Below are 14,462 nucleotides of genomic sequence, written 5' to 3'. Positions count from 1 at the left end.
CGTGATAGTTGGCGCAAGAGGGGATCTAGCAATTACCTGGACTTTGCAGATTCGCTCCGTAAAAAAAGCAAAGTATAAGTAAACGATAATATTAACATAGATATCAAATATTAACATTTAGTAGGTACAACTGAAAATAACTTACATTTTCTTGATACGAAGGCCGAAGTGACGGAGAGGATTTTAAAATTTGCACATACCGTGGCTTATTTATGCTAATTAAACACAGTACAATTTGTTACAAACATTTAAACCTGAAATATCGCTAAAAAGTATCATTCAGTTGCTGACCTGGATAGTGAGTCCTCCTTGTTAGTAGCTCTAGAAGCACAGTACAGGATAGTACCAACACTAACACTGGCACCCAGACAGGATGGGGCCACCATCCTGGAGAGACCTTCTTTTATCTGACGCTGAAAAGTGGCATGAGCATAAGAGAGGCTGTATCTGAAACTAAAAATAGTGATGAAGATGATTTACCAAACAACTAACAAGTAGCAATTCTTCTTATCTTGATCCTAAACATTTAAAAACTGCTATCTTGAAATTAAGGTTCACAAAAAAATCAGGGTGAACGCATTTATTCAGGCACGCCTTTTTTATAGAATAATTAATAAATATTTATTTATTAAATAACAGCCGTGAAATTAACATGTGGACAAAACGCGCGAAAATAAATTTGTTCTTCATAACATTTGATTAGTGTTACCATGCCAACTGAGCCGCGCAGTAGACCTCCCGCGTTGTCAATTCTGCTAAATAAGCCGCCACTGTGCGAGCTGGACAGCTTCGCGATGCATAATGAATATAATGGTTGAATGACTATGTACGTGAATATTTGAATTTATCAAAGGAATGTTTCGAACGTTATCAAGTTTTTTAGATGGAAATTAGACGCCCACCTCAACTTGGAAAGTGTTGCTGGCGTTGATATCCAAGACAAGGTCTTTCAGTGATATCCAGGCTTGCATTTCACTCGAATTGAATAGCTGAGATTCCTCTTTCGTGGCGGCACATATTTGCTTGCAATCATTCGCACCTAGAAATTTGTAGGTTCATGAAATGATAAGAGAAGACGATGCACCACTGCCATAAAAACACTTGCAAGACAAGCGACGATTTCTGAAGTTGAAACTGAAAAAAAATCAAGGTCCAAGTTGCATTGGGACCTTGTAAGTGGATGACTTACCGTACATGGTGGTCATGAGCCCAAACCCTTGGATCATAGCACATTTTAACTGTAGCCAGGCCAGACTGTCCAGCCGCCTCTTACTACACATCTCATCGTAGGAAACTACCTCTTGTCTAATAATATAATGTTATAGTAGGATCGCAAGGTTGACAAACCAGGATTGTGTGAAGATTGTTTCAATGTCAAATTAAGTGCAACAGAAGCATGTAGAAAATAAGTTCACAATACAATGTTTTAAACTCCGTCATCACAATCATTAATCACCGAAAACTAAGATGTATCTATCTCTAAAAACAAACTATTGAATTACAGAAATGTAAGAAATGTAAGATAGAAATAGTAGCAGTATTAAATGTAAGATAAAAACCTGTCAAGCTGATAAGAGCGCTGGAGAAGTGAGAGCCCGTAGTTACTGAGGTTAACTATGGTAGCCCCCAGCTGCTTCTCCAGTGCGATAGTGCACAGCAACCTACGGGAACTCACCCCTATCTCTATTTCACAGTAGTGGGCATCTTCTGAAGGGTTGTTTGTTTGGGACCGGTTTTTGGTACACCGGCCAATGTTTACAAAATCATATGATACATAACAATATAATTTTATTTAATATACGTGAATATGAAAATTAAAAATTATGAAAAAAATAAAAATAAAAATTTCACAGTAGTGGACGTCTTCTGAAGGGAGAAATTTAATACTCAAAAAGAAGTTGAGGACATTTTCAGAAGTGTAGAGCTGTTTAGTCAAGGGGGTTCAGTTCAAACTTTAAAAATATGGCATACTGAATTACCTTTATCAGCACATTTGGAGAGATGGTAACTAGTAGTGTAACTATGGTAACTAGTAGTGTAACTATGGTAACTAGTAGTGTAACTATGGTAACTAGTAGTGTAACTATGGTAATAAAATAGGGCATACTGAATTACCTTTATCAGCACATTTGGAGAGATGGTAACTAGTAGTGTAACTATGGTAACTAGTAGTGTAACTATGGTAATAAAATAGGGCATACTGAATTACCTTTATCAGCACATTTGGAGAGATGGTAACTAGTAGTGTAACTATGGTAACTAGTAGTGTAACTATGGTAATAATTACCTTTATCAGCACATTTGGAGAGGTGCATGAGTATAACTTCAGATGAATTACACAGTTTGTACTTGATGGCAGATTCTGTAGCTGTAGGAGTAATCATTATTTGAAGGGATAGCAGGGAATTAAAAATACATGGTCGGTACATGGTCAGTTCAGTACAATGGTCAGTGAATTTGTTTATATTCCAGGAGACATTCTTACTTTGACTCTCACTGCCCTCACTGTACATAGGCACAACAGAGGACCGCTGCGCAATAGCCAGCATCAACCCCGCGTGCGCCAGCTGCGCAAGTGCTGATAGGTTAGTAGTGAAGGGGGGCTGAGGGATTGGTGGGATTTTGCACTTTATAGCGTGTTCTACAGCTTGTATGTTCTGGGTACTGTTTAGTGGTTCTGTTATGTTGTACTCTGGAACATTCTGCGAGATATTTGGTTTTATAACTCTGAGAACTGAGGATGACTTTTATAATCATTCAGTTAACTTATAAATATAACTTTCAATGCTTCACCGAGAGATTATTATTGGCGCAAACCATGCCACCGTCATAAGTTATTCATTTTAAAGTTTACATAACATCACAACTCACATGTTACTCAATTTGATAAACATCAAATTCACAAGTTTTCACTTTTTATTCTGTACAACACTAACCATTGTCTAATATTCAGATAAAGAGCTAACTAAGTGAAAATAATGGTAATTTCTTAACTTTATTTCATTTCCCTCCGAAATTTGCACTTTAAGTTAGGAAATTACCATCTAGATCTCACTTGCTCCCTCGATTGTTCATACTCCTTGCTCCTTGGTATAATATTGGAGCTCTTAAATGATCACGTATGCAGTAAAACATAAAGCTTAATGGTTTAGTTACACAGGGAAATGCCCGAACATAACAATCGACTTAAACCATGCCAACGTCACAAGTTTTTCACTTTTCATTAAACAAACTTCAATAATATACTGCTAAATAAATCTAGATACTGGTGGGGAGCCATATTTGCATCAACACGTGACACGACGACACGTGACACAGAATAACACGTGTCACGACGACACGTGACACAGAATAACACGTGTCACGACGACACGTGACACAGAATAACACGTGACACAGAGTAACACGTGTCACGACGACACGTGACACAGAATAACGCGTGTCAATACAGACTCCCCCACCAGATCTAAATGTTTTAGTTACAGGAGTTACACTAGTTACACTAGTTACAGGAGTTACACTATACGAACAAGTGAGATGTGTGACCCACCCATAGGGATACAGCTGTTACTGGTACATAATTCTCCTGCAAACTCAACTAATAAACATTTTTTGAAAGAACCAAAAAATAACTGAAATAACTGAGATTCTTCGAAACAAGAAAATGATTACATGAGAGTAAATGGAATTAAGTAGCGAGGAATAGAAAAGAAGCTTTTCCGGTTTAAGTACCTAAACGGTGCTGTTCAGCCTGTTCAAAGAGTAAGCCACAAAGGAAAAGCCGAATAATGTGCAATCAGCGAGAGAAAGTTGTATAATCATTACAAATGATCAATTAATTAATTAATTAATAACAAATAACTACTCACAGTTTTGTTGGAAATGTTATTGCCATGAGAAGTAGGAGGGGTGGGCATCGCCTCAGTTTGAGATACCAGACTCCACAATTGTAGAGCATCTGTTAACATGGACAACTGTGTCAGTGCTTCAACCTGTACAGGGGTAGTAGCTTATCAGTCAACTTGTTTCTGTCAACTTTATAAAGCAAATATCTAAATTATATCAATATTATTTATAATAAATACTAAATTTCGTGACGAGCAGGCTCATTAAACAGCGAGAAAATGATCAGGTTATAAACGATAAAATGACCAACCTTGAGTATTCTAGCAAGAATGAGATGTTTGGTGTCGGATAGAAGAGACATGGCAACGTAGTGATATAGTGTCAGTACTGGTAGAGCCTGAAATAATAAACCGTTACAAAGTTAAAATCTTATTAATCTTACTGAATAATTAGCCATGAAATTAGCAACTTAAATAACTAACTAATTAAACTATGAGTAAACCTCACTAGCTATTCTGTAAACTGTGTAACTATGGTAACTAGAAGTGTAACTATGGTCACTAGAAGTGTAACTATGGTCACTAGAAGTGTAACTATGGTAACTAGTAGTGTAACTATGGTAACTAGTAGTGTAACTATGGTAACTAGTAGTGTAACTATGGTAACTAGTAGTGTAACTATGGTAACTAGTAGTGTAACTATGGTAACTAGTAGTGTAACTATGGTAACTAGAAGTGTAACTATGGTAACTAGTAGTGTAACTATGGTAACTAGTAGTGTAACTATGGTAACTAGTAGTGTAACTATGGTAACTAGTAGTGTAACTATGGTAACTAGTAGTGTAACTATGGTAACTAGTAGTGTAACTATGGTAACCTGACTAGCGAACTGGTGTCTAACAAGAGTCTCGGACACGTAGTGTAGAGACCCAACAAGCACACTAGCGCTGCATCTGAACTGGTCAGATAGCAGATCTACTCCGGGGATCAGGGCGGGGATGTTGAAACCTTCTCCTGTAATTAATAATTAATTAATTAATTAATTAATTAATTAATTAATTAATTAAATACTGTTGTCATTCTGTGAAAGTGTGAAGGAAAAACACATTTTTGCTCCGCGAAAAAAGGGTTACTTTAGAATTCATACACAGTTCAGATTATTTAAAATATCCAGCTTACTTAAAATTCTTGTATTTTCAGAAAGCAACGGTTTAAAACTAGACATGTTGCCTAGACATATTTCTTAACTGACCTATTTCGTGGTTAACATATTGGTAGTCAGATGCAGGGTGAGGCAGGGATGCATGGAACAGAGCTTTAAATAGCTGGGCACTAAGGAGACACGCGTCTACTTTGTCATCTACACTGTGGCTCACTATATACCTGTTGGGAGGGCAGTGTGACGTCATCAGGGGGCAGTTGTGACGTCATCAGGGGGCAGTGTGACGTCATCAGGGGGCATTGTGACGTCATCAGGGGGCATTGTGACGTCATCAGGGGGCATTGTGACGTCATCAGGGGGCGGTGTTGACGTCATCAGGGGGCATTGTGACGTCCATCAGGGGGCAGTGTGACGTCATCAGGGGGAATTGTGACGTCATCAGGGGCATTGTGACGTCATCAGGGGGCAGTGTGACGTCATCAGGGGGCATTGTGACGTCATCAGGGGGCATTGTGACATCATCAGGGGGCATTGTGACATCATCAGGGGCATTGTGACGTCATCAGGGGGCATTGTGACATCATCAGGGGGCAGTGTGACGTCATCAGGGGGCATTGTGACGTCATCAGGGGGCATTGTGACATCATCAGGGGGCATTGTGACGTCATCAGGGGGCATTGTGACGTCATCAGGGGGCATTGTGACGTCATCAGGGGCGGTGTGACGTCATCAGGGGCATTGTGACGTCATCAGGGGGCATTGTGACGTCATCAGGGGGCAGTGTGACGTCATCAGGGGGCAGTGTGACGTCATCAGGGGGCATTGTGACGTCATCAGGGGGCAGTGTGACGTCATCAGGGGGAATTGTGACGTCATCAGGGGGCATTGTGACGTCATCAGGGGGCAGTGTGACGTCATCAGGGGGCTTTGTGACATCATCAGGGGGGCATTGTGACGTCATCAGGGGCATTGTGACATCATCAGGGGGCAGTGTGACGTCCATCAGGGGGCATTGTGACGTCATCAGGGGGCATTGTGACATCATCAGGGGGCATTGTGACGTCATCAGGGGGCATTGTGACGTCATCAGGGGGCATTGTGACGTCATCAGGGGGCATTGTGACGTCATCAGGGGGCAGTGTGACGTCATCAGGGGGCATTGTGACGTCATCAGGGGGCGGTGTGACGTCATCAGGGGGCGGTGTGACGTCATCAGGGGGCATTGTGACGTCATCAGGGGGCATTGTGACGTCATCAGGGGGCATTGTGACGTCATCAGGGGGCAGTGTGACGTCATCAGGGGGAATTGTGACGTCATCAGGGGGGCATTGTGACGTCATCAGGGGCAGTGTGACGTTCATCAGGGGGCAGTGTGACGTCATCAGGGGGCTTTGTGACATCATCAGGGGGCATTGTGACGTCATCAGGGGGCATTGTGACATCATCAGGGGGCAGTGTGACGTCATCAGGGGGCATTGTGACGTCATCAGGGGGCATTGTGACATCATCAGGGGGTAGTGTGACGTCATCAGGGGGCATTGTGACGTCATCAGGGGGGCATTGTGACGTCATCAGGGGCATTGTGACGTCATCAGGGGGCAGTGTGACGTCATCAGGGGGGCAGTGTGACGTCATCAGGGGGGCAGTGTGACGTCATCAGGGGGCATTGTGACGTCATCAGGGGGCAGTGTGACGTCATCATGGGGCAGTGTGACGTCATCAGGGGGCAGTTTGACGTCATCAGGGGGGCATTGTGACGTCATCAGGGGGCATTGTGATGTCATCAGGGGCATTGTGACGTCATCAGGGGACATTGTGACGTCATCAGGGGGCATTGTGACGTCATCAGGGGGTAGTGTGACGTCATCAGGGGGTAGTGTGACGTCATCAGGGGGTAGTGTGACGTCATCAGGGGGTAGTGTGACGTCATCAGGGTCAGTGCGACGTTATCATCATAATTCTTAATTAGCCATTTGTTAGTTGATAATACATTTTAAATCAAGTAGTAATCAATCATTCTGCTATCCGTTTTTTCAAATATCAAGAGAACTGGAAGAAGCAGAAACAGATAATGGGGAATAACCATCATCTTTACCACATGCTTATCAGGACTCTCAAATAACAATATGTTGCCAAAACAAATTAGTGTACTGGCTAACTAACTGTTTTTAAACTCACTGGGAAATATTAGAAGCGATACAGGCGCCGAGCAAACAGCCCCATATCTGGCACTTGTTGAGAAGTGTTTCAGGAGTGAAGCTGTGCCAGTTCTGCATGGAGTTGGTCATGTGGAGCAGTGTGTCCAGTGCGTCACACCACCATTTGAACGCTCCCCTGTAATAGTGAAAGTGAAAGTGTTGATATACAGTGTAAGTGAAGTGCTGATTTTCAATAATACTAATTATTATTGTTCTGGTGAAATTTGAAAGATTATGTTCGACATTATGAAGAGGTATAGATGCCATATTTTCTCGCCTGAATCCGAGTATATAATTTATAGGTAACGAATAAATTAGATATAACTAACTTAGTATTCCCAGAGTGGAAGAGAACATTTCCTAGCTCGTGCATCGCCTGAACTGCTAAATCAGTCTTTCCCTTTACTTGCAGCATTTCTGGGATCATTTATAGTAATTAGATAGGAAACATACCGTGACGCGAGCTTTAGATTGTTGTGAAAGAATGTTGTTTAAATAAATAACATACAATGACTAATAAGTCAATAATTAACCAATTTATTTCATCTAGAGTCCCAATCACTATACTAATGTTCAGCCAATAACAAACCTATAGTTTTCTCGTAAGTAGACACTATGATCCCGTAGGAGGAGGTAGAGAGAGGTGAAACGAACAAGTCTCCAGGTTTATCGTAAAGTTTACTGGCTCCTGCTGTACCGGGGTGGAAGGAGGAGACCGGGGAGCTACTCGGCTTTAGGTTACCTGGGGAACACGTGTGATGTGGGGAGCTACTCGGCTTTAAGTTACCTGGAGAACACGTGTTATGTGGGGAGCTACTCGGCTTTAGGTTACCTGGGGAACACGTGTGATGTGGGGAGCTACTCGGCTTTAGGTTACCTGGGGAACACGTGTTATGTGGGGAGCTACTCGGCTTTAGGTTACCTGGGGAACACGTGTTATGTGGGGAGCTACTCGGCTTTAGGTTACCTGGGGAACACGTGTTATGTGGGGAGCTACTCGGCTTTAGGTTACCTGGGGAACACGTGTTATGACGTCATGTGCGGAACACGTGTTATGTGGGGAACACGTGTTATATGTAAGGGGAAAAAATAACCCTCGCCTTGAGAAATATCAACAAAAACCATAAAACTAACCCTTGCCGTATCCGGCGAGATAGCAGAGGAGGAGTTGTCTGCAGTACTGTAAGGAGAGTGCAGTGTGGGAGCGGACACTTAGCACGCTAGCTAGTGCTTCCTGGTCCACCTCCAGATCCAGGGGGACGGAGCACAGACGCAGTGCTTCAACTATTTGGGGTGATATGTTCTCGTGCGCAGCTGAAAGGGGAGTAGGTATTATTTTGTAGCTTGAGTTTATCCCAGCCCATGTGCTTCAAAACATTATTGAAACCAGGTTTAAATAGCTCTGATTAGTAGTTAAAAGTTATCATCAGTCTACGGGATCTATTTTCTATGTTACTTTTAATAGTTTTTTTAAAATAATTAAAAAATGACCCCGGGGAGGGCCCCATTGGTTTTAGTAGGTTGCATATGTAAAAAAAAATCTGAACAGATTTAGTATAACTGCTAATTACAACTTTACAAAGGGACGGACACACAGCCACACACAGCCACATACCTTGAACAGGAGTGACAGTACTGCGAATACTGACACTACTGGTCTCCGTGTGCCACGGTTCGTTGTACTCCGCTACTCTGTCCACTAACTTTCTCTTGCTGTAGATTATCAGAGGGTAGGTCTGTTCTCCGAACACATCACTGAGGGGGGGGGGGGGGGGGGGGGGTCACATAGTTAGCACCAAACAATTGGTACCTACTGGGGGGGGGGGGTCACATAGTTAGCACCAAACAATTTGTACCTACTAGGGGGGGGGGGGTTACTTAGTTAGCACCAAACAATTGGTACCTACTGGGGGGGGGGGGGGGTCACATAGTTAGCACCAAACAATTGGTACCTACTGGGGGGGGGGGGGGGGTCACATAGTTAGCACCAAACAATTTGTACCTACTAGGGGGGGGGGGGGGGTTACTTAGTTAGCACCAAACAATTGGGTACCTATTGGGGGGGGGGGGGGGTCACATAGTTAGCACCAAACAATTGGTACCTACTGGGGGGGGGGGGGGGGGGGTTACTTAGTTAGCACCAAACAATTGGTACCTACTGGGGGGGGGGGGGGGGGTCACATAGTAAGCACCAAACAATTGGTACCTACTGGGGGGGGGGGGTCAGACAGTTCATTATAACTACTAGTCTACTGGTTCAAGCATAAATAACATGACTTAACAACCCCCACCAACTAATACTCCAGTAGCAGGGGGGAGTTGAGTGTACACTTCGATGTATAGAGTTTTTTGCTACTGGATATGGTTAAATAGGTCATTGGTAACTCAAATCACCGAGGGCCGCATGTTGTGTCGCTAGTCCCAATCCTGTGGAGCCACGCCCATATTTCATATCAGGTGCGTATATATGGGAAATTTGTATCTCAGCTTCTGAAGGTCTTAGAGACTCATAGTTGAGTTTAAAATGACCGCAATGCACATGTTTATATTGGCACTGTAAAAGCCATGAAAGCCCAAAATGATTATTTTTGGACAAAATTTAGAAAAACTGATTCTCACTTTACTTGGGCGCGAGTAAAACTAAAAAAATCTACTATAGAAATTAAGTGTAATTGGATATGAAGTTCAGTGTCTAGTGTCTACAACGTTTATAAACACAGGATCCTTTGTAGGGTCATTCTGCATCAGAATTGATTAAGGTACGCAAATTCTATTAGTAGTTTCAACCCTAGGGTGCAAAACTTCTAAATTACCCCCAGGCGCAAATATGACTTTTCTATCTCGGCAATTTTACCCCCTCCCCCCATCCGTAATCAAACGTAATCAAACGTAATCAAGACCTACCCCCCCCCCCCCCCCCCCCCCCCTCAATATTCGTTCATGAAATTTTCAGAATCAACATAGAATTGCCTGATGACCTTAAGTTTTGGAGTGGAATTTTGAGTTAGTCCTTTAAATTTGCCGGGAATCTTTTAGAATTTTTTAAAGAATTTTTTAAAAGAATTTTTTCGAATTTGCTTTCCGCTCCCTCTCTGGGAGTACTGCTTGGCTATTATGGCTAATCAATCGAATCCAACCTCATGTAGCAGAATCTACTTCTGGCTACCTTCTGCTAACTCCATTGAGTCCATGCTAACTCTACCCAGCTACAATATGTTATAATTTTAGATCTTTCTAGCAACCTCTGATATGAATGCTACCTCCTGCTCTATCCAGCTACCACCAGATGCAGAAAACACCAATTCCAGCTGTTTTCACCTACTTTGGCTACCTCTATTTAGCTTATTAGCTACCACCAAAGTTCCTCCAACTTCTGCTCGTTCTAGCAACCTTAGCTTAGGCTAGTGGGCTACTTCTTGCCCTGTCTAGCAACCATCAGTAACATTTTATTCTGGCGTTTAGAGGTTGCTAGAAACAGCAAGTTTCCTATGAGCTGGAAATTGTTGGATGCAGCCGGGAGGTAGCACTCATATCAGAGGTTGCTAGAAAGATGCAAAATTATAACGTACTGGTGGTAGCTGGGTAGAGTTGGCATGGAGTTAGCAGAAGGTAGCCAGAAGTAGATTCTGCTACATGAGGTTGGATTTGAGTTGATTAGCCATAATAGCCAAGCAGTACTTCCAGAGAGGGAGCTGAAGGCAGCCTAAGATAGCTGGAAGGAGCTTCTGAAACTGAGTACTTTCGCAGTTATACCAAAATTGAAGTTAGGTGGTATGTGCTGCTCCATAAATGTTATCCGAATGTGTACATGTTGAACGTTTTACTGTGCTGCAAATGACTCTAAGACTTTTTTAGCCCGAGATACCATAATTAAGTACATGTTTGATGTTACTATTTGTTACATTTTTTTTTCTGACAACTTAAAAGCTCAAAAATCTATCATGCCCCACACAAACCGTTTTTAATGTCCTACGTAACACTAAAAATCCGATTCACAGTACAGTTTGCGGGAAAAGAAAATAGTAAATTGGAGTTTTACTGCACGTGCTTTCGAGAAAAAAGAAATCGTCACTAGGAACCTGTTCAGAGCGTGACGTCATGGTCGATATTGCGAAATTCTTATTAGAGGCCATTCTATTTCTACTTTTCTACTGCATGAGGTTGACTATTAAGTTTCTATAAGGGATGTAGTTGGCAGAACCACCTGTATTTAATTGCTATAATTGTTAGAAGAAGAATTACCTGGGGATCCCTGGCTAAGATTAGCCCAGTAAACAAGCACCTGCTCAAATTACCTTTTAAATTTGATCATTAAATCGATTCAATGATTTCTCTCCTAACAGCAGAATAGGCATTAGTGCCATAATATGTTCATTATATGCAAGCCTCTTGATTTATAATCACCGAGTCTAGTAATTGTTTAAGAGAGTTTTCTGGCAGTTACGAAACTCGAGAGACTGTGGGATACTGAAGGGAAAAGAAGCAGTTCTAACGAGCTCTTCTCAAACACAAGGATATAACTTGTGAACTCGGCTAGTATATATGAAACATTTGTCATGGAGTTGTAGAGGGAGTTATGTGCCTCGCCGGGCTAAAGTAGTGGATGACCTTGCTGTACGGCAAGTTAAACAAGGATCTGAAACTACTAGGTTCCGTACAGACTCAACTCTGCACCCGTGTCAATATGTTCATTATATGCAAGCCTCTTGATTTATAATCACCGAGTCTAGTAATTGTTTAAGAGAGTTTTCTGGCAGTTACGAAACTCGAGAGACTGTGGGATACTGAAGGGAAAGAAGCAGTTCTAACGAGCTCTTCTCAAACACAAGGATATAACTTGTGAACTCGGCTAGTATATATGAAACATTTGTCATGGAGTTGTAGAGGGAGTTATGTGCCTCGCCGGGCTAAAGTAGTGGATGACCTTGCTGTACGGCAAGTTAAACAAGGATCTGAAACTACTAGGTTCCGTACAGACTCAACTCTGCACCCGTGTCAATATGTTCATTATATGCAAGCCTCTTGATTTATAATCACCGAGTCTAGTAATTGTTTAAGAGAGTTTTCTGGCAGTTACGAAACTCGAGAGACTGTGGGATACTGAAGGGAAAGAAGCAGTTCTAACGAGCTCTTCTCAAACACAAGGATATAACTTGTGAACTCGGCTAGTATATATGAAACATTTGTCATGGAGTTGTAGAGGGAGTTATGTGCCTCGCCGGGCTAAAGTAGTGGATGACCTTGCTGTACGGCAAGTTAAACAAGGATCTGAAACTACTAGGTTCCGTACAGACTCAACTCTGCACCCGTGTCAATATGTTCATTATATGCAAGCCTCTTGATTTATAATATATTTGATTTTGTAGCCATCACAAATATACTAATACAGTAACAAGTAGTATATTTCGTGAACTCTCGCACAATTAAAAGATTAAAGGTCTACGTATGTAGCAAATTATTTGCAGCTGACAAACCTGGTTATGAACACACCTGACTCAGATTTGTAATCTTTGACAATAAAAAGAGCATTTTTTTCTTTACATAGAGTACATGTGCGGTAAGCCAGTTTCTGTGCAATCCGAAATTGCATCAATTAGTATTTTATTTTGTTGATATTTTGTATTTAGGGGTCGTTCACATATTACGTAATCAGCGGAGGGGGAGGGGGTTTAGTTCCCAAGTTTAGTTCTTTTGGCGGGCAAATTCTAAAAAATGCCCGGCAAATTTAAAGGACTAACTCAAAATTCCACTCCAAAACTTAAGGTCATCAGTCAGGGTTGAAACTACTAATAGAATTTGCGTACCTTAATCAATTCTGATGCAGAATGACCCTACAAAGGATCCTGTGTTTATAAACGTTGTAGACACTAGACACTGAACTTCATATCCAATTACACTTAATTTCTCTAGTAGATTTTTTTAGTTTTACTCGCGCCCAAGTGAGAATCAGTTTTTCTGAATTTTGTCCAAAAATAATCATTTTGGGCTTTCATGATGCCAATATAAACATGTGCATTGCGGTCATTTTAAACTCAACTATGAGTCTCTAAGACCTTCAGAAGCTGAGATACAAATTTCCCATATATACGCACCTGATATGAAATATGGGCGTGGATCCACAGGGTTGGGACTAGCGACACAACATACGGCCCTCTGTGATTTGAGTTACCAATGACCTATTTAATCATATCCAGTAGCAACTGGAGTATAAGGGCTGCTCTTGAGTCACAAACTGAACCATGTCATTAATACCATATTGTATTAATATCGTATTGTGGTCATATATTATAGAGGCCACAGTTATTCACCCAATTAGTCTATGAAACAAAATACTGACTTGGTGAGCTGGTTGAATCTGGTGCCAATGTAGGCGAGTTTCTCGAACTGATTATTAGTGTAGAGGATCTTTAGAGTCTCCATAACGTAGCGGTGCAGCTGTAAGGGAGAAACTCATTATAAAACAATTGAGACAAGATTTACAGAAAAAAGGCATGGTGACTAATTTAGAGAACCGCAAAAAATTGTACCACCAGTTTCAGTATTTTGGGACGATAATTATTTCCTAACTGATGTAATTGTATATAATTTCAGAACTGATAATCTTTCCAAAATACTGGCGATGAGGAGATGATCGACAACGAAATATAATTTTTGTCCCGACACAAACTTAATTTAATTGTTTTTTCTTATAGTTTGGAAAACGTATGAATTACATATTATTATGATGCAAGAAATGGATCGGCAGAAATTAGCTTGGCCAGTCCAGATAGCCACAAAGTCTAAAATTTGCTATCACCCGTAAAAACATCCCGGTCGTCAGTACTTTCGTTTGAACTTTTAAAAGTGGAAAAATGTCACGTCTGTCAAGTGTCACGGTAAATTCCTCACATCACTCACAGTCAGCCGCTCTGACATGGTTAACCACCTTCCTTGTGTTGTTGGTTAATCATATGAGCGGGATATAAATACCTCATTTCATTTCATTTCAAATAGCTATGTATTTCCGATCTCAGTCAATTCCATGTTCACTGTCCCTATGTCAAAACATTGGCTTATAATTATAGAAAAATCCTAAAACTCAAACCATTATGTAGTGCGTTATTCCAGACTACCTTGAAATGTTGTTGTAAATGTGAACAATAACTAACACACAGGAGTGAAGCTAGCATAATAATTAAGACGTGTCAGAAGATATTAACTGAGGAGTGGTCCGTCGCCAGGTGGGGATCATCTCTCCAAACATCATGTTTTTTCCGT

At 41.5% G+C, this 14,462-nt stretch overlaps 1 protein-coding gene across 1 annotated transcript in view; it reads right to left on the bottom strand.

The window, feature by feature from the left end:
• Positions 1–300: 300 nt before the first annotated feature.
• Positions 301–14,462, bottom strand: part of LOC134820221 (cilia- and flagella-associated protein 54-like) — a gene marked incomplete at its 3' end in the record, with an annotated part of 59,550 nt that continues 45,388 nt past the window's right edge. The window contains 17 exon segments of the mRNA XM_063830443.1: positions 301–413; positions 903–1,039; positions 1,190–1,305; positions 1,560–1,707; positions 2,288–2,368; positions 2,486–2,702; positions 3,551–3,586; positions 3,870–3,992; positions 4,157–4,243; positions 4,723–4,859; positions 5,098–5,228; positions 7,186–7,341; positions 7,535–7,622; positions 7,795–7,947; positions 8,340–8,519; positions 8,821–8,960; positions 13,543–13,640. Coding sequence (XP_063686513.1) covers positions 301–413; positions 903–1,039; positions 1,190–1,305; positions 1,560–1,707; positions 2,288–2,368; positions 2,486–2,702; positions 3,551–3,586; positions 3,870–3,992; positions 4,157–4,243; positions 4,723–4,859; positions 5,098–5,228; positions 7,186–7,341; positions 7,535–7,622; positions 7,795–7,947; positions 8,340–8,519; positions 8,821–8,960; positions 13,543–13,640 — 2,141 coding nt within the window.

Source organism: Bolinopsis microptera, chromosome 8, assembly GCF_026151205.1.
Source record: "Bolinopsis microptera isolate Bmic1 chromosome 8, MBARI_Bmic_1.0, whole genome shotgun sequence".
NCBI classification, from domain to species: domain Eukaryota; kingdom Metazoa; phylum Ctenophora; class Tentaculata; order Lobata; family Bolinopsidae; genus Bolinopsis; species Bolinopsis microptera.
Note: the sequence above shows the minus strand (reverse complement) of the source record. Positions and strands in the feature narration are given on the sequence as shown.